This window comes from Xenopus tropicalis, chromosome 3, assembly GCF_000004195.4.
Source record: "Xenopus tropicalis strain Nigerian chromosome 3, UCB_Xtro_10.0, whole genome shotgun sequence".
In the NCBI taxonomy this organism is placed as follows: Eukaryota; Metazoa; Chordata; class Amphibia; order Anura; family Pipidae; genus Xenopus; species Xenopus tropicalis.
The window spans coordinates 112951473-112978115 of record NC_030679.2 but is presented as its reverse complement, the minus strand read 5'-3'; the positions used below and the strand labels follow the sequence as shown (position 1 = coordinate 112978115).

Sequence of the window (26643 nt, the reverse complement as noted above, 5' to 3'; positions counted from 1 at the left end):
TGGAGGCAAAACAATCATAGTGGTTTTATTGAATGTTTAAATAATTTTTAGTAGACTTAAGTTATGGAGATCCAAATTACAAAAGACCCCTTATCCGGGAAATAACAGGTCCCGAGCAGGTCATCCAGTAAAACGTAGAACAATAAAGCAGATGCATAGAATAGCCCTAACCAAGTGACAATAGTGGAGCTCTAATTTAGTTCATGCAACTAGGACAGGATGATGGTTTTCTCCCAGGACTCTACGACTACACAAAACCACTTGATTTCAGAGGGGACATGCAATAAACCATCTGAACAGAACCACCAGACAGCAATTACTGATGTGCGAACAGACTTTTAAAATTCTTGATTGGCACTAAATCACAAACAATCACATCAAGTAGATAATTCCAAGTAGTCTTTTCCAGCCATTTTGCATGTTCAGTTGACCCAAACTTATCCTAACCAAGTTGGAAATAAAAAGGCAGCTGAATGAGTCTGTGATATAGAAATATTACTAACAGTTAGGTAAAGGCACTCACAGTGTCTTTGGGGTCTCTCCTCCTGATAGAAAGGCTAACATCTGCCATAATTATGCCCATGTCTTCCTCCAAGCTATTTGGATCTTCTAAATGGAATACTTTTTCTGTAGTTCTACAAGGAAGAAAATGCGGCAAAATTAGCTGTGTTTAAGGAGACTTCATTGTCAGTTACCATTTATCTTACTATGTTTCCACCAAGTTTTCCACCCCCCTGTATTTAACTGGCTTTATACTCAAGCCAAAGCTTACACTACAAGATACATTGGGCACCCAGAGCAATCATGAGCGTTCCAAGCCTAATCAATAATGCTCAATAAATATGCAATAGAATAGCTAAATCATCTCGCTTAGGACCCCATATTATTTTAGTTTTATCACAATAGCTTAAAAAATTAAGGGGGTGATGTAACAGAAGCAAACTCTGCTTCAGTTCTACTCATTTCTAGTGTACTGGTAAACCAGACAAGAGTGGGATATGGTAGAGGAGCCAGACCTGTTCTCTCACAGCAGAATATAGTAATAAACCAAGTGGAAACTTTTTTTTTTTACCACATAATAAAGTTATTTGTGGACATTATTGTAAGGTTTAAATTTATTTGTTAAGGCATAGCACAAAGGCTATACTGCTCATACAATACCACTATTTACTCTAAGTACACAAATAGCCATTATAGATAAGGATCTTTAATTAAAATTATTTGATCATACTTGTTAAGTTCAAGGTCTTGAAGCTCTAGAAAAGCAGATCCCATGAAATCATCTGTTGTCAAGTCTCGGTCATACACCTGCATGAAATGGAATAAACTTTGTCAGTGATGAATGATGGCCGCATCTCAGTAAGTTGCCCATGTCGTATAGACTGTCCATAATCATGAGGTCATATAGACCTTCAATATACGATATAGAAACAATTCATTAGCATAGAACATATTTATACAAGGCTGTCCTTCAGAAATTTAAGGCATTCACTTAACCTAAAAGAACAAACATTAACCTTGATGTGTAGTTTTTGGTCAAGGCTTTGGATTGGTAACACAAAAGTCTCATCCCAAACTGGATTCAGATTCTTGTAGATGACCTTGCTTTTGTACAAGGTCTTCTTATTGAGTTTAAACTTGACATATGGGTCACTGGTACCTAAAAAATAAATAAAAGGAAAATATAACTTATAGTACATTGTAAGAAAATGTCACTTTTTGCACCCAGGATGCCAATTTAGATCTGTAAGCATGAAAAAAGCAAAGTGGATAGAAGACCGCAATAGGAGAGAATATTTGCAGTACTGTACAATGCCTGGCAGGCACACACAGACATATAACATCATTAATACTGATCTGCACAGGAGGAGCAGAGAGCCCTGCTGGCAATGGGTTTCTAATATGTACAAAAACACATGCTCTAAGCCTCCGAAACAGTCAAGGAACGCACAATCCCAATGCAGGCTCAACTGTCTAAGAAATTAAATTTTGTCTTGTTTCAGTAAAATATTAATTATGCTCGGAATTAGTTTATTAATCAAAGTAGAAAAAGATTTGTGTTCCAAAAATGAAACACACATTTTATTTTTATTTTTTTTATGAGAGCCCAGCTTTTGCAATCATTCCAACAGTGGAAAAAAAATACCTCAAATAAAAAAAAAGTCCTTTAATTAAATGAGATGGCCACTCTGGGATCATGGCTTCATGCCTGTCAGCTTACTCTGAAAATAAACATCTCAAAAGTAGGCCTCCATGGTGTCACTTTCTCACAGGCGGTGCATGCTGGGTAATCCCCAGGCATCTTGACAGCTACATAATGTTCACACTGTTTGACGGCTGAATGGCGGCAGTAGCTTGAAAGAAAATATTAAACGTCTGGAATTTAATGGAAGAGGTGGCAGTGGTACACAAAGCAAGAATGAGTAAAAGTGTCAGGTTAGCACGGAGCTAATTGTTTGGGAAAATAATTGTGAAGGAACACACAGAGCTCTTGCTTATCGGCATACTGTCTTACTGTCAGCAACTGTAACATCTTAACTAACTGGCTAGCTGCACATAATCAGATGTGTAAGAAAAACCATGAAATAGCTAAATGGTATCTGTACACAAAAAGATATACACAGACAACCCTAAACACTATTTTTATATCAACCAAGTTCCCCATCAGTGATTTAAAAATACACTGGCTGAGTGCACTATCCTGCCAGCGTCACCAAACAACTTCTGTACGTTCTCAGTTCATTGCTGTGGTAAAGACCATTTGCATGGGCAGTATGATGGATTTTACTGTAGTGTGTATGCACTTGCTCCTAAAAGTGACAAAAAGAACTTGAAAAAGATGGTGGTGTGGCACTGTCATGACTATATTATTATTAATAATACATCGGCATCATTCCCACAGGACTATACTTCAGGCTAGTGCATTATCCAGTGTAAAAGAGAATCATCCAGGGTCCAATGTTAGCGACTGTAATCACTGAAACATCCCTAAGAAATTGGTACCCTCCCCTCCACTGATATACACTACCCTTGCCCTTTAAAATGAATGGAGTGCAAGAATATTTCTGCAAGGGAGAAGTTCTTACTGCCAACCACTGTGCTGGTTGTTCCTTTAAATTTCATTTTGTAGAGTTTTCAGCCCCAAACTACAAGTCTGTATTATCTAAAGTTCTCAGTGGCTGCAAGAATGAATGGGTAGAGGTGCTGGTATACACAATGTATATAATTTATCTCCCTGTATGAGGGCAGATAAGTAATTACAATGCAAGAAAATCAAGTCTTCTGCTTCCAACTGCAAATGTTTACTTTAACCGGATAGGAATGACTGGCACACCAATTCAAACAGACATTTTCCATTTATTGCTGTAAATGATTCTTTACAAGTGGAAAATGCACTTCCTTCTTAAACCTTTTGATACCATTGGCAAGCGGATTCCACGGCTGTTACCATCCTAGGCACCACGGCCATAAACAATGGGCTCCCTGTTTTTGAGAGTTTTCTACCAAGGCAGATGGGTGGTCTTTGGTACAGTTCAGCAGGGAAAGGGGCACAAGCCACCAGATTTGTTAAAAAAGAAGTTTGCTTTTTTAAGAGTCAGGTTAAGCATAAATCATATCTCAAATTCATTTTATGTCTTTATCCTATATTTCACAATAAAACTTCACATATAATTATATGCCTATATCTGTCACTTCAGACTTGTTCTCATTGATATTCATTACCTTTAACAATAGCCTTGAAATATCACTCTATGGAATATGCAAGCAGAGACACAACGGTTAGGTTGTGCTTTTAGGGTGCAGCACTACAAAAAGCACAAGCAGAGGTCTAGTGACCAGGGGAACTCAGCCTGTCAGTAAAGGCAACCCAGCCCTGTTATGTAAAGGAGCATGTAGTGCATTTCAGAAGGATCATACACAGAGATTGCTTGTTTCCTAGGCAGAAGGCTTCTGGCATCTCTTTTATAGTTCAAGGCGCATTTCTTTGACATATTTTATGCCAACACATAAACTTAAGAGAACAAGGTAAATGTCAATTCTATTTACAGCTGAATCATCGCCTTTATTCTTTGCTGAAATAATGAGAATGGAATGTTTAAGGATGGCAACGCCTCGATTAACATGTTAACACCTTTCACAAATATCAACAAACCAAGACATTTCCATGGGAGAATAGTGTCATATCTCAATAGCTCTCATAGACTGATATTTAATCTGCTGGCCTTAGTAACCTGTTGTTCCCTTAGTAACTGATGTGCAACTTTACCCCAGTAGTAAATCTTGTTTTTATTCAACCAAAACTTGCCACCAATTCAGGAATTCAAAAATAACTACCTGGTTTGGGGGCACTGAGAGCAACAACCAACAGGGTTAGGAAGCAACATGTTGCTCACAAGCCACTGGTTGGGAATCACTGGTGTAGAGAGACAATTTATAAAGTAAAGTCCGAATGAATGACTGCTATGGGTTGCTTTAAAGGTAAGAGATGCACCTAGGTAAAGGAGAGCCTTTATATATTCGTTTACGGGAGGCCATATATGGGCAGATAAATGCTGCTGGTTTGGTTCTTCCGGACCAAGTCGACATGTTATTGGCCTGTGTACGTGGCCCCTTTAACGAGTCTACCCGACTGATATGTGAGCCATTTTAGTCCTGATTATCAATCAGGCAGGTTGACAAATAACATTGGGACAAGGACTGAGGGCTGTGACACACAGGGAGATTAATGGCCGTGCGACAAATCTCCCTTGTCGTGGGCGACTAATCACCCCGAAATGCCATCCCACCGGCTAGAATGTAAATCTCCCGTGGGATGGCATACGTGGCTCCGCGATTTGCCAAAGTCGCGGAAGTCTCAACACTCAATGATCCCCTCCGGCTTAAACAAAATGAGGTTAGAAATGCTACACATTGGAGTCATCTACTAACTAGAAGGCAGGGTGTAAAGTGGAACGTACAATTCAATTTCAGTTAGGGATTGGTGGCTAATGCAGTAAGTAACCCCTAGAAAGTTTTAAGCATACAGAAGCAGCTAGGTAGCAAAAAAAAAACCATTGAAACCTGCCCTCAAAATCATCCTGTAGTTTTGTGACTCATGTTCATTACATTAATAAAATCTAACTTTTTTCTCTTCTTTTGTGCCAGTATCCATCATAATCATCATCTCTCTTCTGCAAATTGGCAAGAAAGTTGTGTAGGAGTAGTACGAGTGTATCTCAGATTCCCTAGCTGAAGAGTTTATTAGAAGGGTCAATAATAGGCCCTTAGCAAACAGTGTGAGAGCATCATCCTCAACTCTTTCCTGTTACACAGCAGTAATGGATTAGAATTACGGCACAGCACAATGCAGAACATCAAAGTTCTCATGCAGCGATAAGCCCAATTCATTTAGTTCCACTATGAAATGAATGTCTCAGTTCTTCATCACTTCATTACCCCCTGCGGAATCCACTCTAACAGAGAGCTGAAGCAGATGGGTGGATAAGGCCATATTAATGGCGATGGTGCTTTTTGATCTGCAGAGAAGCAAAGGGGATTCAGTACTGCGCAAAAGTGTCCTTGCTGTGAATTTGCTGGAATAATAAGCTAATAATTCATGCTCATTTTTTAGATACTAAATTAAAATCAATTAGAAACTATTTCACAGAGGGTTGAAAATGACTGCCTGTGTGAATTTGCATATTCAAACATGAAAGTTTAAATATAAAGTACCCAGCCCCACCAGCAAGTGAGGCACCATAATTAAATAAATAAGCCCTGGAAGTTTAGAAACTGACCCCTATAGATTAGCAGATTTTCAAAAAAGGGATTAGACAGGGCTGTTTAAACACCAGGCCTTTATTTATTTCAACAAACTACAGTAGGAACTGCAGTGTAAAAATAAATAAATGCTTGGTACTCCTCTTAGGCCAGAGGAGAACAATGTATTTTACTAATAAGGTAGAGAGACATGGAGAAAGACGCATTTAGGTACTAATCTCGCAATCTATACAGGAAAAAAAGCTAGAACTGGTAACGCAGAGCAAAAATATTAATAGCAAAAAAGACTGAAGCATCTGGCACACATAGCCACACCCCCTTTACCTTTAAGATAGTGTATAGGGATTCAGAACTGCAGTCTTCTACATATTCTGCTAAACTATAGTAGGAATTGTAGCTCAACAACAACAACCCAGTTTGGAATTAAGGGTAATGCAGTGCTATATGGTTAACTGACGGCCACCAAATTCAGTGGGCATAAATTTGGTGAAGATGATAAATTAGGCCAAACAAGAGCTAGACATTGAATATTAGAACATTTTCCAGGAGGAAGATTTAGCCTTTTTTGCCATTAGCCAAAAAAAGTGTGTAAAATACAAAATGGCCAGGAAACGGGACCCATGTTGTAGGGCCTGTTATTTATATGTACATTACTATAAAATCTACATTAAAATCAATGCTTGCAAAAAGTGTGTGCACAATCTCTACATGCAGAATAGGCAACTGTATTATTTTACAGTATAATATGGAGAGGACTCCCATGCGTCCATTAATGAAAAATATTCTTTTGTTTTCAATGGGTGGGGACCCATTTATGCTTATTGAATGTACAAAGGAAAGACACCCTATTGATCCATCTGCTGCACAATGCATAACATTCATTTTAGTTTATAACAAGTCAACAAACCATCCCAGCATTATTCAGATGTATTGATGATAGCAAAACCAGCAAGCCCAGCAGTGACCAAAGTACAGAGGATTTGAGACTCACACCATGGACTAATCAAAGTCCCAATTGTTATGACAAGCAGATGTGGGTAAGTAGCCATGGGAGATGTGACAGTTATTGTAGAGACACTTAAAATTGTAGGTTACTCTCTCACCATTAAAAGCAATTTTGTTTGTGCGATTACTACATTTTTGTCCCTTTTTAGCTTTGTTAGGAGCTGCTCTAAACATCATAAAGGGTGCCAAATAGTACCAGTGTGACATGGTTCTATGATGGAAATTAAACAGCTGATGGGAAATACAATGGGCAGACGGGGCTGACCACATTCCCTGGTAACCTGGCAAGACAATCTTTCCCTGCTTAAAGTGATAACAGCTTGTTTCTATGAAAAATTATAGGAACACATTGTTATTAATAGGAGAAAAGGTCCACAATAATCTTTTTGTTAAAAAAAAATGCCATAATAGTAAAATGTTCCTTTCACATATGAATGATGGCATTGCATCTACAGCTAGTGAGCTGGCAATGCCACCTTCAAAGTTTTCCCATGAATGGCTCAGCGGTCACTTGACCACCTGTGTGTAGGTCTGTGACAGGGATAGGGTGGTCAGAAGGTGTCTGCCTCCTTGATGGCAGAAGCAGAAAAAAGGCCCCTGTCCACCTGAGATCAATTCTGATAGCAGTGAATGAAACCTTGCATAGTGGACACACATGGAATGCTGCCTTTTGTCACCAGAGCTGGGTAAGAGAAAAAATGCCAGTGTGCCATAGGCCTTAACCTTGAGGTATTAGGAAACTTCCTAATGACAGTTAAACACATGAGGCCACAGCCTAAAAGGATTAAGTAGTACAGTGAGAAAGATAAGGCATTAGATATTATGATAATATGTCATTTGTATATTTGCAACTGAGTGCCAGAAAGATTTGTGAACATAAAACTGAATTATAATAAATGTTGTGAACTTTACATTTCTATTCCTTTACACAGCCAAGATTTCAATGCAAACAATGTGCTTTCCAAAACTGTGTTTGCATTTGCCTTACTGGAAAGGTTTAACCAGTTTTAGAAGGTTTCCTTTTTAAGCACAAAATTCCCTGTATTGCACCTTGCCTTGGGTGCTGGGCATCGGAAGGAGATATTAAGTTGGCACAAAAAAAAAAAAACACCTGTTTAGCTCCTTCTATAGGAATGCACAATGCACCTGTGCCCTACCCAGTCAGAGAGAGAATTAGTGTGTAGGAACACACAGTAATGAGTAGATTTCCCCCAATAAAGAGTTCAACATGACTTTTCTCAGTCATAATCTTTATCCCCCATCTATCCATTAGTATTGCACTCCTGGACTGAGACAATTGATTTACTGTATATCATTAAAAGTGCTGCTCCACACTGTAATTGGTCGGGAACCTGTGGATTGCCCACAACAAAGAGCAGGTATTTTGTGGGTTGCTGTAGGATTTGTGGATGTTTGGGTGTGCATTGGTGGTCCAATGGGTTGCAGGTCTCAATAGAAGATAATTTCACTCCTTCGCTCATTGTTTTTCGCTTCCCTTGCCATCTTATGACGCCAATTTTGGTCTGTGGTAACAGCATGTCTGGTTTCATGGTTCCCAGCAGGTTAGGTTGCTGACAAGGCAGTTGTCGGCTAGATCAAGTAGCAGTAACCCATAGCAAGCCACCTAGGGTAAGCTTTGTTCAGCCAGCTGCAGGGTGAACAATGGTAAGACAAATGATGGTGGGGGCTACTGCTCTGGTGTCTTGGTAAATGTGTCCAAATAATATATATAAATACGTACATTCTGACCTTTAAGACATTTCCTCTGGATTTAAAAGTAAAAAGTTATATCCCTATGAACATGAGTTCTGAGTGTGTCCAATATGGACTAAGATCCAGGACCCAAAACCCTTATTTTTACTCACCTGGACTTCCTACCCAATCCAAATAAAAAAAGAACCTAAGTTTGTTTTCTCTGCTGTACTCATGTCTTAAAGACAAGGAACACAAACAGGAACATCAAATGGGTGAGGTGGTGACCCACTACCTCTTAAAGTATATGAGATTCTACAATAATAGCTTTTATAACAGTAATCCCAGTGCATATTGCAACAGGGAGCGTTCAATACGAACGCTCCAAGAATGAAAGGCAATGTATCCTGTTCATGCAGAAATACTCCAAACACACTTATTAATATGTTTATGTTTGTAGGAAGTATAAATGCTATCAAGAGAGGAGAAATGTATTCAGGAAGGCTGTGCATCTTATTAATATAATCTGCCATCACAACATCACTAGGAAGGGCATTGCACAAACTCATTGCCCTCACCGTAAAAAAAATAAAAATAATAATACTGTGTCAAATGAAAGTTCCGTTCCTCTAATCTAAAGTGGTGTCCTCTGGTGCGCTAATCATTTTTATGGGAAAGCGGCAGCATCCTGTATGGAACATATAGTTTTGTACAATTTTGTATCATATGCAAAACAAAAACAGTACTTTCAATGTTTTCTATGTCATTAATAAATTAAATAAACAAGACCCCTGCTGTACTCCACTAATAACCACTCTTTAATGTATCCTTCAGCCAGTTCTCTATACAAACACAAATATTATGTTCCAGGTCAATATTCTTTTTTCAATTTTATCACTAACCTTCTGTGTGGCACTGTATTAAATGCTTTGCAAAGTCTAAGTAGATGACATCTACTGCCGTCCCAGAATCAAAGTTCCTGCTCTCCTCCTCATAAAAGACAATTAAATTAGTCTGGGCACACATTATTCTATGCATAACAGATCTTGACAAATTCACAGTATTGTGATTTGCAATCTATTCAAGTATCCTATCCCTTATTACCCCTTCCAAAAGCTTTCCTACCACTGATGTCAGACTAACAAGCCTATAGTTTTCAGGCTGAAAACAGGATCCTTTTTGAATAATAGTACCATATTAGCAATTTGCCAGTCTCTCGGCACCATACAACACCTTAATGAAACCTGGATAATTAAGAGAAGAGGTTTGACAATCACAGAGCTAAGCTTGTTTAGCACCCTGGGATGAATACCATATGGTCCCAGACCTTTGTTTACCTTTTACATATTGAAGTCTCTTTTAAATTTCCTCCTGAGTGACCAGGAGTGAGTTTGCATGCCTAAAGTTTTGTGTTTTAGTCTTTTAGAATTGTCTCTGCAGCACAGCCATGTTATGATCACTATTCTCTAAGAGCTCATCCACTCAAATGCTAGAGATGTGTTTGCTATTATTAGTTATCACCAGGTCCAAATGAGGATCATTCCTAAATGGTTCTGGAACTACTTGAAATAATAAGTTGTCACTTGGTAAATTTTCAAACCTGCTTGTTTTATCTGACTTGGCCACCCCATTACTCCAGTTAAGGTCTGTTAAAAGTCCCCCATAATAAGAACCTAACCTAGCTGTAAGGCCTCCTCCATTTGTAATAGTAGCTGGGCTTCATTCTCCTCATTTATACTGGGTGGCTTATAACATACAAAGATAATTTTTTTAGATAATTTTTTTAACGCAGGATCCTGTATGTATGTATGTATGTATGTATGTATGTATGTATGTATATAATAAACTGTGTGTGCATGAAGCAGGACAATACCTAGTTAGTAGTTGATGGAACATATATTCAAAGGATAACAGGAAGAGAAAGGGGGCTGGAAACAGGATAACTTCAATGAACAGTATAGTGCACTCTCACGGCACACATTAATTCGTTAGTATCTTTTTTGTGCTTTTAAAAAGTATGGTTGTTGCAAAACCATCAGCCTCCACAAGATGGAGACATTTCCCAACATCATTCAATTCCCATTTTTTCCCAAACTACAGCATTGTCCAATGTCCATCTCTGGGCTAGTTAGTAGACACAGCACATACAGACATGGGAATAATAAAAGAATCAAGCTGTTGGCAGCATCAGGGTCTCCTTTTACACAGGCTCCCAATCACTATAAACATACAACACTGATTTGTCACTGCAATGATAATTATTGAAGAATATAGAAAAGGAGAAATTGTTAATGCTGACTTAAACTACAAAAAAATTAAACGATTACTGAGCAGCATGGCTTCTTTTTCTATTTCCCCCAAATTACCAAGAGTTACCCTTTATCTTGCAGAAAGGTTTATGCCTCCACATAATAGAAGTAACATAATAGAAGAAACTTTTTTTCCCTTTTTGTCCCTTGCACTCAGCCCTGACTCTTGAAACAATGTAGCAGAAGTTCTCCTCGAGGTCTGTTAATCAGCTGGCTTCTGCTGGACTGTTTTAGGAGTCAGAACCAGCAGTATGGTGCAAAACATTAAAAACAGACAGAACATGCAAGTTATATGTAAATGCAGTTGCTGCAGATAAGCAATTTTTGAATTAATGTAAACTGGAAAATTGCTTAGAATTCCACTGCCAAGGTTTTGGGAGGACACTCCCTTTAATGATATTTTATCCTGCATAACATATAAAAATATAACTCAATTGTCTCATCTGGTTCATACACTGCATACTGTATATCATTTATTGCAGCAGGAACATGGCATTGGCAATGTGTTGCAGAATTCAAAGCCCTTTATGTTCCAACCATATCCCTATAGACTGATGGAAAGTGGCAGCTAGTTCAGTGCCCTCCAGCTGTTTAACTTACATTTTGTTCTTGGCTATGCACCCAGTAAACCCAACAGGTGCAGATACATCCTGAATAGTTTAAATGCCAGAGTGATAAAGAACATATTGCTACACTCTAAAATGAATGCTGTTTATTAAAAGCTAATAAAACTCTTCCTTAGCAAAAAAAGGCAGGAGCAGAAAGTCAAATGTTACCTGAGCGATCTCTGATTACTAAATTCCGTCCTTCTTTCAGGTGGATGGTCAAGAGATAAGACAGAAGACTGGGCAGAGTGCTGAGGCTTTCATAGTTTTCAAGACCCTGCATAGAAGGTGAAATGACCAATCAGTTAATAATTATAATATGGTTTTGTGCATAACAAAGCAATACGGCTGCTCCACCCCTTCTTTTCTATCAGGAGTTTTAAAGGACCAACAGTCAGAGCAGTAAATCTGAATCATGTGATGATCAGTCACAAATAGATACATGCACAACATTCAAAGAGGAGTGTCATAAAATTCGTATTCAGAAAAAAAGGAGCAAATTTAAATAAAATAATGCAATAAAGCTTGTTCACTATTTTAATTGCACATAGCACTTTATTTACATCTGCCTGAAGTTAAAGTTCAACATATTATTATATTCCACTATATGGGTGCAATTTAATAACAGCTGCAATGTTTGCACCATATTTAATTACCTACAGGACCCAAGCAGATGCTTGCAAACATTATGGCAGTAAATGTGCTTGTAGCGGTATATTAGTTGCTGCTGTTATTTTTATTCTTTATTTATATAGCACTGACATATTCTGCAGTGATGTTGCTATGTTCCCTACTTACAAGTAAATCAACTGCCTTTAACCAGCTGACCTGCTATGCAGTTAGTTTCAAAGGATTGGGGGCTAAGGTATTACACTTTATTCATAATTTGAAGGGAGAGGATGGGCAACAGGCAACAGCCAGCCCTCCAGACAGCACTGCCATCAGCAATCACAGGGTCCCATAGTTATCAGGGCTCACCCTGCCAACAAGTAGAATGGTGCCCAATAGAAAAAAAAAACCCCACGATGCATGATCATGCACTCACCCACCCCAGTCATACTCATCTTATCAAAACCCTGCCCACTCTTCTACAAGTGACACTTTTTAGACAACTTTTCATATCAGCGATCATTTAGCATTGCATTTAACATCTAAGGAGTATATTATAAAACTAAAGGATTGTGCTACCTGCAATAGTATAAGGGTGTGATACTTGTTAAAATGACCGGGTGGTAAAAGTTATCTTGGAAAAACTAAAAGAGCAACGACAATTTGCACTGGACAATATAAAAGGGATACTGATAACTGTGACATTAACACAGGTAAATGTTACATTTGAAAATAATGGGTAAGTAAACGGTTGAGCTGCCTTCAGTTACAGGTCATGAGCTGGAGATACAAACAAGACCCTACTGCAGTGGGAGATAATGTGAGAGCAGAGAAACGGAATACATTGTTACCCATAGGTTAATCGAGGTGAGAAGTTATGTAGGTCTCCATTAGGATTGTGCCTTTTTGTAACAACGAGGTTTATCAATTTTATATAATTTGGTTTCTTTTCAGCACAATGATTAAAGACTTTACTATATTACACAGAGAGCAGGGACCTGAACATGCTAGGCACTATTTCAATCGAGGTATTATGTAGGCTTTAATATAAACTTGGAAATTGAAATATACATTTGTCCAATGTATTAATTAATCCCATATGAATCCACGTAGGTAGAGCTATGTGAATAAACACCCATTTAAATAATCAGGTCTTTGTTCACTTTGCAAAGGAAATTGATGAAGGGGGGACTACCATAAAGCATTTTCAGAGATCCCATTCTAAAGGTTGCACATTCAGCACCATTGCTGGATTGGTAGGGCTTCTTGGCATTATATTGTTTATGTTATGCCTTTTAGCATGATGGCTACCTCAGTTAGCACCTCTAATGAGACTGCTAAATTTACACAACACTGGAATATACATATGACTATTATATACCAAGCCAAGCACAGTCTGACATGGTTTAACTTTAGAATAATGGGGATCAAAAAATGAATCGGTATAAATTTATTCAGGGTGGTCCTTTGACCACATTTATTTTCTATGTTAAAATGAACTTTTAGTATGATACAGAGACTGCTATTCTGAGACAATTTGCAATTGGTTTTGGAGTTATTTAATTTTTTTGTTCAGCAGCTCTCCAGTTTGGAATTTCAGCAGCAAACTGGTTGCTATGGTACAGTTTAACCTAGCAACCAGCCAGTTGTTTGAAATAGAGAAATATAAATACAGGAGGGTCTAAATAGAAAGATAAGTATTAAAAAGTAACAATAACAATACAATTGTAGCCTCACAGAGCAATCGTTTTTGGCTGCCAGGGTCAGTGACCCCCATTTGAAAGCTGAAAGAGAGTCAGAAGAGTAAGGCAAATAGCTCAAAAATAAAAATTCTAAAAATTCTAAAATCTAAAATTCATAAAAGTTAACCTAAAGGGGAACAACCCCTTTAAGTACTTTTTGAGATATTTGCACATATTTTTACACTTCTAGGCAGGCATAAGCCCACCAGTTTACATACTTACTTTATTGTAAGTTATTATTGCAGACCCTCAGTTAAGCTAAAAGCCTGCTATAAGCATTTAAGAATGATATCTCAGAAACTGAATGTAAATTGCGAAAGCGCTCAGAGAAGCACCTTGAGTAAGTTTACATCAATTATTTTTTTGATTTAAGTTCCCCTTTAATAATTCTAAAACAGGCAACTAAATGTTGGCCCCTGTGTCCCTTTAAAGGCAGTTTTATGAAAGTTCAATCATTAGGTATAGCATGGAGATGCACACATAAATATCCATTCTTACACTTAGCTCGGCGGAAAGCTGGGATGCCAATGAGGAATTCAGATCAATGCTCCCTGAACGTTCCTGCAATAAAAAAGTAAAATTAGAGGAATTTCTTTGAATTCTTCTTAACTGGCATGTCCTCACACGAACAGATAAACTGATCTGCTATATTTATTCTACATGAGAATCTCCTAACATAATTTAACAAATGCTGAGACAGCTTGGCAGTGGGCACTGCAGCCATATTCCACAAGCTGCTCACTCTCGGCAGAGACTTCCGCACTGTATTTACCATTGACTATAACACACAAATGAAATTACCCACGGCTGCATATTATGATTATTATTCCTTCTTTCTATATTGTGGACATATTTTGCAGTGCTTTACATTGATTATACATCACTTATATCAGTCCCAAAGTGCAGTTTGAAATCTAAGGTCACAAACACATTCACAAATTATGGTCAATTTTATAAGGAACCAAACTGCCTTATTTTGGGGTGTGGGAGAAAAAGCATGGGAAGAGTATGCAAACTGTAGATAATGCCTTGGCTGGAATCATACCTGGAAACCCAGCTCTGCAAGGAAATAATGCTAACTACTGCACCTCCATGCTGCCTAGGAGACTAGATTTATCTGTAGGGTCAGAAATCACGTAAGCAATTACATTATCTTATAAATCAGTCCTGTGAATCCTGTAAAATCCAGAGTCTCTCTATGTAACTCTGTGTGTGGGTATCTATCAAGCCAGGGTGAACAGGGGTTCAAATATTTGTCAGCAGGAACCATTTGCCTGCTCTTTCCCACATTCATGGTGTGAGTTAAGCAGCCAAGTTGGCAATATGCTACCCACTATACCACAACACCGGTGAAGACCAAATGTATCAGTCACACAGTTCTGTACCATTGCACTCTTGGAGAAGCTGGGGCAGAGAAGGAAACCGCATTCTACAAAATAGAAAGCTAAATACATTTTGAGTTTTGGGTTTGGGGATAATACATTCCCGATCTTTTATAACATCCTCTTAACCTAAATGGTATATGTTGTTTGAAGAAGGAGCCTGGGATACATATAAAACATGTGACAGCATGGTGCAACCAACTTTTGCACAATAGGCATATTCTGTATATATTTACCACTTAATCCATAAACTGGGTGATCAAAGAGATGAAATGGTCTCTACAGCCCACCGTTATTATTACAGTCTACGATTAATTTGATCAGTGATAGGATGACAGTCCCTACAGAATCCCCTGTCTTTAAAAAGAGTTGATGAACCCCATTCCTTTCACCAACCATATCATACATACTCATCCCTCCTGTAACAAATTATCTCAGCATTCGGTGCAGTAAAGGCCCAAGCTGTGCATTATAATTCATGACCATACACTGGTTACTAACTCTGTGTCTCCAGACTGAGTCAGTTATTGGCCCTTGTATGAGGTTTGCCCACCTGATATCTTAGTAAAAATCAGCCACATATCTATAGTGTAGGTTAGAAAAGCCCACAGGACTAGATCTGGAAAACCCCAGGGCACAAGCACCCCAAACATAGGATAACAGATACCAGTACAACTAAAGTAAGAAAACAAAAGGTGTTATATATTACTGGAGTGACAAGGAGCCTAGAACTGATAACTTCAAGACCAATTCTACATGCAGCGCTTGTTGACTTGTTATGAAACACGCATAACCCCATTTTTTCTCTAAAAATGAGACCATAGGCAAAATAACATACCTACTTCATAGCACATGAAGAACATTCTCTAGATGACAGAAAATAAACCACACAGGGGAAGTTTTACACCCTTGTGAAAAGGGTAAGCAAACAAAAATAAATCCTTCCAGGTTTATTTGCCCAATATTCAGGACCATGGCAACCTTTAGTGTACCACTTCCTTGAATGTAATCTTCATGGGGTGCAAGGCTTTCCAGAACCTGCTTAGAGCAGGCAAGAAGCACAGCACTACCTTAAGCTGCTTTCTGTCACTTGCACCAAATTGGAGCAACTAGTACAAGGGTGCCCAACTCACTCCAGTAAGGCTATATAATTTTATAATTATATACTACACTTGGAACTTGTGCCTGACATTAAAAGATCACTTCAACTACAGAGGACATGTCTTAGTACTTACAAATCTGTACACCTGGAGGGTGACTGCAAAAGGCAGTTCAGTATAATTATATTCATCTTGGCACTGTCACTAATCATCTGATCAAACCTCCAGGCTTGCTCTGCCTTTTCATACATTCATATGAAACCAACTAGGCTTTATAAGTTTGTGCACAACTGCTATACATTCAGTCAAACCCAACAATCCCGAGGCATGTGATTTCAGACAATGCACATCCTGCTAGATGTTATTTCTTAACCAAAACTTCCTGGTCTGCTGGTCTCACCCACAGAAATGTAATTTCTCATTAGAAGCATGCACGTCTATGTGGGGGGAGCAGCAAGCTCTGGTTTCCTACTCTGGGTGTTTACAGAAGGCATTTTGTCTTTGCAAGGATGACAGATTGTAATTGCTTTTGAGGCCAACCAGCACCGTGCCTTCGTTACAGGATGAGAAGCATTTGTACCCAGCTTGATAATTCCTACAGACTGCAGTGCCACAAAGCCGAGCTCACTAAGGGTGAAGACACACAGAGCTACTAGTAGCAGCTTCTTGCCATGGCTACAAAAATAGACAATGCTGATCATTCAGTGATAATTGTCTCTACGTGTGTTTTTGCAGAGGCAATTCTCAGTATTGTCTATGGAAAGGTATTTTCTGGGGTTTGGTAGCCATGACAAATAGCTCTGTGTGTCTTTACCCTAACACAATCTGCATGTCTGGCAGTGGGAGAATGCGTCTAAACAAACTACAACTCCCTTGCACTGTATTGTATTACCCACTAAACTTTAAATTATTTATTTATTTTTTAAATGCCTCATTTACTCCAAAATTTAGTGAAATTTCTACTGGCTCAGCCTCTGGGTTTAACCTTGTCTAATTACCCACTAGGTGCCATTTACCTTCTTGGGGCACAAGTGCTAGAGCAACAGGAGAAACAAGTGCACCCCCTTAAACTCACTTAACAAGCACTCGCACCTTGAGGAATGCTGAACAGATTTACCCTCATGGCTACACAGCAGCTTTGTATATATAAACCACAGTAGTGTTTCCGAGGCAAACATACAACATTCACTAGAGCAGGGAATCAGTACATATTATTTAATTACTTTGAAACATTTTCATTTTATGGTGTTATTGTCCCATTAAAAGGCAGTCAGGCATCAGTAAGATTTATAAATCCCCCAAAATTCTGTAAAACATAGTCCAAAACTAACCAGATACCGACCAACCAAACTTCCCAGTTTGGTCATTTTCAACTGAACTAGCAGATCGCTATTTTATATGTGAGGCCTGCAACCAGTGCATGCTCTCATGGTATCCTATTTCTATAAGTAGAAAATTATCAGCAGTATAAACTAGAGAACCTAGAGGAAGAAAAGGACTAAGCAGCTAACACTTTTTGGCCTTTTCACCCTTTGAACTATTAAGTTTATAGTACAGGTATAGGACCCATTATCCAGACTGCTCGGGACCAAGGGTATTCCGGATAAGGGGTCTTTCCGTAATTTGGATCTCCATACCTAAAGTCTACAAAAAAATCAATAAAACATTAATTAAACCCAATAGGGAGGTTCTGCCCCCAATAAGGGGTAATTATATCTTAGTTGGGATCAAGTACAGGTACTGTTTTATTATTACAGAGAAAAATCAGTTTTAAAATTCTGAATTATTTCATTAAAATGTAGTCTATGGGAGACGGACTTTCAGTAATTTGGAGCTTTCTGGATAACGGGTTTCCGGATAAGGGATCCCATACCTGTACTTATAAAATTCTCTCTCGGTTCAGAAAATAAAAACACCATATCCCCCTTTCTTATCGATCGCTGTATACACAAATGCTAAAAACCTTGTTAGTAGTCCAGTCTCTTCATTTTTATTGCCTAGCTTCTTTTTAAAATCTGTTGTATGTTAAAATCATACAAAGAAGCTAGGAAATAAAAATTAACAGACTGGAATTGACAGCATCAGATTTCGAGCCCCTTCACATTAAACTGTACAACAAACCTCAGGCTTTTGATCAGATGGATCATCACCTAAGCATTCCTTCTGCAGCAAGTCCAATATATTATCCTCACAGGTGTCCTTCTTGGGTCCCGATGGTGAACAGTCCACATCATCATACTCAGTCACTATAATTTCCATATGTACGCTGTCCTCTTGAACCCAAGTGCTGGTTTCTTTGGATTGTTTAACATATTCCCTTTGTCTGCTGTGAAAGAGCATAGGTGATGAATGGCGGTTGGAGACTGAGCAGGCAGACACCTGAGTTTCTATAAAATCATTCTCTTCTTGCGCTGTACATCCAATTTCCTTCATATTAGGCACAGACAGACTCATCCGATGACCCAGTTTTCGCCTTTTGCTGATATCTACTTTGACTGAGCTTTTCTTGCTTTTTCTTATTGACAAGTTCTGAATTAAAGGACGAGTCTTTTCTTTTAGGGAATCCCACACAGAATGTTTATCCACTTCCATGGCTGGAGAACTGTAATGACCTCACCTCTTTGCCCACGTGTTCTTTAACTTTTACCTATAATAAAGAAATTAAATACTGTTTAAACCCAGATACTAGGGGTATTTTTTTAATCCCCAGGGCAAGAGCCCTGAAGCTGTTGGTCTCTGCACCAAGCTATGGCTCAAAAACCCATAGGACAGGCATTAAGGGCAGGGCCCTGATGTTCCCTAACTTGCGTCTGAATGATGTAAAAATTAGGTGGTGGGCAGTGTGGATGCCTACGTTTCTCCCCTTGTCTGCCCCTCTTGGATAGAGCACTCCCAAACCACGAAATGTGCAAAGTGCAAAAAAAGGTCCATTGCAGACTGCATGGTGCATTGTAAACGACTCCTATTTTACTACATGTGTTTGCTAATTCCTTCCCTGACTGTTATATAAGACATATAAGGAGAACTGCAGATAAAACAATCATCTTACCCCCTGGGCTGTGGCAGATCTAACAGAAACAACATTGTTATGCAATATAAGGTGCAAAGTTTGCTACAGTTCTTATCAACTGTTGCAACCAATCAACTTTACTGGTCACCTTTTTAAAAACAAATGCCTCAATGACTGCAATGGATTACTGCACATGGAAAAACTTAGTGCCTTCTTTTCATATGGGGGAATAATCTTTTTTATTTGCCAATGTCTAATCCATCTGGCAAGAAGGGGCATCAGTAGAAAAACCGTTAATATGACTAAAGGATGGTTTGTCTATACTGCTACCCCCTACTATTACGGTGCCATACATGTCCAGATGGCTAGTAAAAGCAGTGGAATTTGTCAAAAATGCCCCAATAAATATTGGAAAGTATGGCCACCATTAGTTGAAAGGAATCTATATGTTCTGAAAGAAAACATAACCAACATATAATTTATTCTTCTACATCTTTTAATTTAGTTGTTACCTCAAGGTACTATTTTCTTAAGTCTCTGTGCCCCCTCACAGAACATTCAACAGCACTAAGCAGGTTCTAACTTTTACAGGGTTTAACAACAAGCCTCTGTCCATTCACTGGCTGATGGGATGTGCCCTAGTGTGTATGGGTACACTTGGTTTGTGCTTCAGCATGGTGCCTCATACAAGCCAAATGTTTCAATTTGGGATACTCTGTCACATATTAATAGAAAAAGCCAATTTTCATTACAAAACCTGCAATGTACAAGTTCCCTTTTATGCAGAGACTATAATGATGATGATGACGATGAAATTCAGACAGTAGAAAAATGCATTCACAATACATCCATTATATATAATAATAATAATTAACTCTATAATAACTATTCAGCTTTATGGTGGTTATGTAATAAAAGGCAGTAAGTTTGCCCAGGAGCAGTAACCCATAACAACCAATCAACAAGTAGAATTTACTGGTCACCTATTTAAAAGCAAACACCTTATTGGTTGTTATGGGTTACTGCTCCTGGGCAAACTTACTGCCTTTTATTACGTGGGAATAAGGGCATTAAAGGGTAATTCATTTCAGTTGGTGTTCATTTTTTATTTTCTTTATCGTTTTTTGGAGAGTTGCTCCAAAAAACACAAATGTTACAAAATGAAGACCAATTGCAAAATGTTTCAGAACAGAACTCTCTACAAGATACTAAATGTTAATTTAAAGGTGAACAACTCATTTAAAGCAAATAAAGACAATGTAGATGTATTTGATACATTTCAGAAAGTGTAGTGATGACAGACCTGTGGAAAGAAGCTCAGGGAGTGTTTGTGGGGGGGGCATGTAAGTGTGTATGTACAATCGTAACTCAAAAAGTATAATAGGTTAAAACCTCTCTTTCAAATAGTCAAGTTTTCATACATTTATGCAAAGTGACAAAGAGTGTTTATGTGCTGTTGACTAATGAATGTAGAACCAAGCTCACATTATGTTTAACCACAGAATATAAGTGTTGCTGCAGACACACAGATGCAATGGCTATCTGTCATGCGAGGTCAGCCTTGCACCCACAAGCAACCCAGATCTCTGCTGCCTCCAGTTCCAGGAATAGAGACAGTTAATCTCATAAGCTCTAGTACTTAACCTTACTTTTTGTGGCAAAAAGTTTGTTAATTACCACATATATTTTTGATTTGAATAATTATGTCATGATTCACTTAATATTTAGCATGTCCAAAACAAAAGCAGCGATATTCCAATACTAATATTCCATAACCAAATGCCTGATAGGAGATTTGTGTGTGTTCAGTAAGCGTAGCAATAGAACAGGCTGAATGATTAGTGGAACAGTTGATCTCTGCGAAACACCTGGGACTGAGCCAGCTCTGAGCAATAATAACATAAAGGGCACAACTACATAAGAGAAGGCAGCCCCAAAGACTTATCTGGCCCACAAAATTTTCTCATGCAACGACACGGGGCCTTGTAGGATGTGAAAAATCTGATTGCTTTTTGTAAAATCTTATCAGATGGCTTCTTGTTCCCACACCTCTATGTCTGACAGTCAATGTGTTTTAAAGGGATGCAAAACTTTAGAAACAGTGATTAGTGGAGCTAACACCTGGTTCGGAGGTGGCGTCAGCTCCATGATTCTCCTGTATTATAAGGCAAAACTGCACGACCAGGAGTCAGCAGCGCCGAGCACAACTTTACTCAAGTGCAAGGACCATTAATGAATGGGATTTTTCATATAACTGACTGCAATCAAGCATAACTGTGATAAAAAAAACGACCACTATCTTTTAGATGTTGACACAGCATGCCCAGTTACCTTTCATGTCAGAGGCAAATCTTTTGTGTAGTTTACAGATCAGATTTTACTATCCCTTACATTAAGGGAAAGTCAGCTGCAATTTAAAGAGGCTGAAACAAATAATCAGTATGCTTATAATCGCTCTCTGTTGTAATGAGCTCTGTTAAATGAGATCATTTCAATGCCAAAAAAAGGTTTCAACTGGAGGGGAAGGGAGGGGTTAGTTTATACAGAGGGCCTTTCAGTATACTGCTATAATCAGCTTATCAGAATTAGGAAATAGAATAAGGCTTTTCTTTCAGATTCAATTTGATGCAAAAAATATCACCACAACATTATTCGTTGATCTGATGTTAAATAAGGGGTATGCTGTAACATCAAAAAGGCCAGTTTTGGCTTGCACTGGAATAAAACAGTCAGCCATTGTAGGTCACCTTTTTAACCATCAAATCAACCACAAGCCCCTCCCCCCCAAAAAAACCCTATATAAAAGAAAGTCAAACTGACCTACTTACTCACTAAAACCATCATGTTCCTTTTTGATGGCTGCCAGGAAATTACCCATGTGTCCTTATTCTAGAGAAGATGCCCTGTCCCTGATGGTTTACTAAGTGCTGGTCTGGCTAGCAGTACTATAAAGAACAGTACAGTGAATGTAGATGCTGTGTAGACCCCGCACAAGCCCCACAGCACGAACACCACCAAGGGCATTGTGTAACACATATAATTCAGGAGAAGCCAAAAGCCAAGATTGCTTTTTTTTCTTAGAGAATGCAGGAAATTAAATGCCATTCTTTTCCCTCCCACCTTTTTTTAACTCAGTTTAAATTGAGAGATTAATACCAGAAACAAATGAACAAAGCAATTTCAGTGCCAACTGGGCAGGATTTCTCAAAACATTCTCCTGCAGGAAAATGCTGTGATTTTGCCAGCTCCGAAAACAAAAAACAGATTTTTCTCCATTGCTCCATCTCTAGGGCACACAGCACACTGTATTAATATAACTAAAAGCAGCCACGGGTGATTAACAGCGCTGCCAGTGCCAAGCTGCCAACCATATCCTCTCTCAGGCTCTGCAGAGCAATCTGTAATGAAATAGCTGGGGCAGAGGAGATAAACATGTTCCAACATTTTAAAGTCAGTGAGAAACATTGAAAAACATTTCTTAAAGGGAGAAAGTAAGAATCGGCAAGAATGGCTGTGAACTAAAATTGAGTCATATCTGCAACCCTCATACGTAATTTTTGATCATTCTGAATGCCCATTGTAATTGTAGGATGTTTTAGTACAGCCATGTACTTTTGATCACAGCTGGATTCTGCTTTATATATTAAAGCACAATCCCTGATAAACATAAGGCAGAAACTACATCTTTATAAAAGGGACTGCTGTACTTGCCTGGGAATGTAACAGCCATCCTCATAAACACAATCTGTAGCCTAAACCTTTGTCAAGCTTTATTTGCCCTCTATACTTCATAAGATTTTTGTTTCATGTGTGTAGTTACAGCTACAAAATGATATGCATCTGTAAATCTAAAGGAGAATTGCTGTGGCCACAGAGTGTTAATTTGTTACAGCTCCAAAAGCAAAATTACACCCCTTTAGTGGTCAGTTAGAGAACACTTGCATTGCTGACGCAGGATGCAGAGATATGGGCACAACAGAGCCCTACACTTCACACCAGCCACAGGTAGGGGGTAAGAACAGTGATCCATTTATCCTTGCACCCACTGGCACTCCCTAGCTTGGGCATCTAGCATGAGGCAAAATACAATAAACAAGGATCTTTTTATTCATTTACTGCACTTTGCACCCTGCCCAGCCAGTCTAATTAACTGTTAGTTGTGTCACAGTTGTTACAGTTTTTTTTCAGGGCCAAAGTTTGTTTAGGCTTACAGATAAATATATGTAAGGAAGATATAAGTCCCACTGAATACACCATAAAAAATACTATTGAAGCCTTTATCATTCTAAAATGAATATGGAAAGCACTCAATACACTGGAGAGGTTATTAGAATTCGTAAAGGCCTAGCAAAAACAAGAAATTGCAATCTAAAGGAACTTTCTCAGCATTGTACAGATAATGAATCTGTTATACATTCTTGGGACCTGGGGGTTTCTGTATAAGTTATCTTTCCATAATTTGGATATAAATACCTTAAGTCTACTAAAATATAATTTGACCATTAAATTAACCCAAAAGGATTGTTTTACCTACAATAAGGATTAATCATGTTAGTAAGGGGTCTATTACAAGGTACTGTTTTAATTTTACATAGAAAAAAGAAACTTATTTTTAAAAATTAGAATTATTTACTTAATATCTTATGGAGAAGGCCTTCCTGTAAATCTAAACTTTCTGGCATCCTTATTAAACAAGCATCTTAAACCACAGTGCATACTCTGATGTCAGGTTAATCGACTGAGATCTTGGCCACTTATGGCAAGAAGTGAAACTATCCCAGCTTTGCTGTGAGTAATGTGTCTAAAAATCTACCTTTTGGGAGCTTAGGGCCTGCGGGTATATATCAAATTGCATTAAATAAGTATTACATTAAACTAAATTTGCCCTTGCTTATTGGTTTTAGTATGTTCTAACAATGCACCTGTCAAATTATATTCTAGTTACAAACTGTTTTCTTAATGACAGTAATGGATTCACCAGGGACAGCCTTTTATTCAGACTAGATGCAGAGCAGCAGCAACTGAATATTTCCAGGGATACCTTTAATCAGCCATCTGTATCATCTGTGAAGAGAGAATGTCAGAAGCATTGAGTTTCTCCCTAAAATTACCAACTATATAGGTAGTATAGAACACTATCCTTAATTTACTAAGACACCAAGGCCAATTGGAGATGCATTCAGATGGGGAGTTTTTATAAAATGTTGTACTTGGTGGACATGGGCCTTTTTTAATCTAATCTACTGTGTGACTATACACTATGACACAGATCAATATACTTCTAATCTTTGTATTTGTTTTGCAAGGGAAAAACTGAAGTCAGCATAATAAGAAAAGCACAAAACCGTCTCCACCCTAAACAGGCTGCTCATACCTGGCTTTATGCGTCCATGCACAGGCTGACTAGGATATGTCCATGAGACCTTCAAATCAAGCAATTTAGCCCATTAGATTCCATCCAAAGGATATTCGCAAAACATGGTTTGCTGGGGGAACCTGTCCACTTGCTTAACTGGTTAACAGTTTAATTTTACCAGGGGTTGTATACTTCATATTGTTTACACAGGTTAAGTTTATGTCATAGTGGAAATTTTCAGTTGTTACCGAGACCCTTTTCAGCTAGTTCATCTAATATCGATACATTTTACTGCTGGATTCCCCAGTTCAACCTATGATAAATTTGTCCCTGAATCTAGCTGATATTTTCATGGTCCATAAACACAGCTATCATCGGAACCCTCACTCTATCCCCAGTTGATATAAATGTCTCAAATATCCTCCATGTGTCGTTAAAAAGGACACAAAAAACCATAATCCTGATGCTATGATGATGCTTAGTCACTGTGGACTAAAACCCTCATTTTAAACCACAACTATATAATGTAGGAAGATTCACCAGAGCCAACTTGTTTTCTTACCGCTCTCAAAAATTAAAAACTAGTTTGAAGTTAATACATGACACACAGATCATTTAAATGACTGCAAACAAGTAACTGCCTGGAGGGATGGCGTGCCTATTGCCTTTGCTGAAACCGACATGGCAGATGTACAAATCTGCGTAATTCAGTAACGCTTAGTGGGGTCCCTCAGGGTTCTGTACTGGGTCCACTTTTGTTTAATTTGTTCATAAATGACTTAGGGGAGGGTATTATGAGTAATGTATCAGTGTTTGCAGATGACACAAAACTCTGCAGACCAGTCAATTCTATCCAGGATGTGACATCCCTGCAGCAGGATCTTGACCAACTGGTAATCTGGGCAGCTAAGTGGCAGATGAGATTTAATGTGGATAAATGTAAGGTCATTCACCTGGGATGTAAAAATATGCAAGCCCCGTATACCCTTAATGGGACTGCACTAGGCAAATCCATAATGGAGAAGGACCTTGGAGTCCTTGTAGATAATAAACTTGGCTGTAGCAAGCAATGCCAGGCAGCAGCTGCAAGGACAAACAAGGTTTTGAGCTGTATTAAAAGGGGTATAGATTCACGGGCCCATCTAGAATATGCTGTTCAGTTCTGGTCTCCAGTGCTCAAACGGGACATTATTGAGTTAGAGAGGGTCCAGAGAAGGGCAACTAAGCTGGTAAAGGGTATGGAAAGTCTCAGTTATGAAGAAAGACTGGCCAAGTTGGGTCTGTTTACACTGGAGAAGAGGCGCTTAAGAGGTGACATGATAACTATGTATAAATATATAAAGGGATCATATAATAACCTTTCTAATGTTTTATTTACCAGTAGGTCCTTCCAACGGACACGAGAGCACCCACTTCATTTAGAAGAAGGGAGGTTCCATTTAAACATTCGGAAAGGATTTTTTACAGTGAGAGCTGTGAAGTTCTGGAATTCCCTCCCCGAATCAGTCGTGCTGGCTGATACATTATATAACTTTAAGAAGGGGCTGGATGGATTCTTAGCAAGTGAGGGAATACAGGGTTATGGGAGATAGCTCTTAGTACTAGTTGATTCAGGGACTGGTCCGATTGCCATCTTGGAGTCAGGAAGGAATTTTTTCCCCTCTGCGGCAAATTAGAGAGGCTTCAGATGGGGTTTTTTGCCTTCCTCTGGATCAACTAGTAGTTAGGCAGGTTATATATAGGCATTATGGTTGAACTTGATGGACGTATGTCTTTTTTCAACCCAACTTACTATGTTACTATGTTAAGCTACTGAAGCAAATTTGTTGCCCTTTTTCTTAAAGAAGTGTAAACATAATTTCTCTTCTGGTTTAATCAGATGCCTGACTTCTAGGTTTTGCCACAATGCAAAGTTAGATGCTTGGCAGGGGTGGCAAATAGGCACAAGTGGTAACTTTAAGAGCCAAATTGCATTTCATAAAACAATGTAGAAAATTAGGTCTCTGCCACCGCTTAGGAACTATGTGTCCCCTAGTCAACCAATAGGTTAAAGGGCAAGTATTAGGAAAACAG

General features: G+C 38.5%; 1 protein-coding gene across 3 annotated transcripts in view; it reads right to left on the bottom strand.

Moving 5' to 3' along the window:
- The window catches only part of mctp2 (multiple C2 domains, transmembrane 2), an 88833-nt gene that overhangs the window by 42602 nt on the left and 19588 nt on the right, over positions 1-26643 (bottom strand). For all 3 annotated transcript variants that reach the window (XM_031899237.1, XM_031899236.1, XM_002933311.5), the window contains 6 exons: positions 18326-18851; positions 14221-14283; positions 11543-11648; positions 1518-1660; positions 1232-1308; positions 524-635 (listed from right to left, as the gene is read on the bottom strand). In XM_031899237.1, coding sequence (XP_031755097.1) covers positions 524-635; positions 1232-1308; positions 1518-1660; positions 11543-11648; positions 14221-14283; positions 18326-18796 — 972 coding nt within the window. In that variant the 5' untranslated portion in view covers positions 18797-18851. The remainder of the gene's footprint in view (positions 1-523; positions 636-1231; positions 1309-1517; positions 1661-11542; positions 11649-14220; positions 14284-18325; positions 18852-26643) is intronic.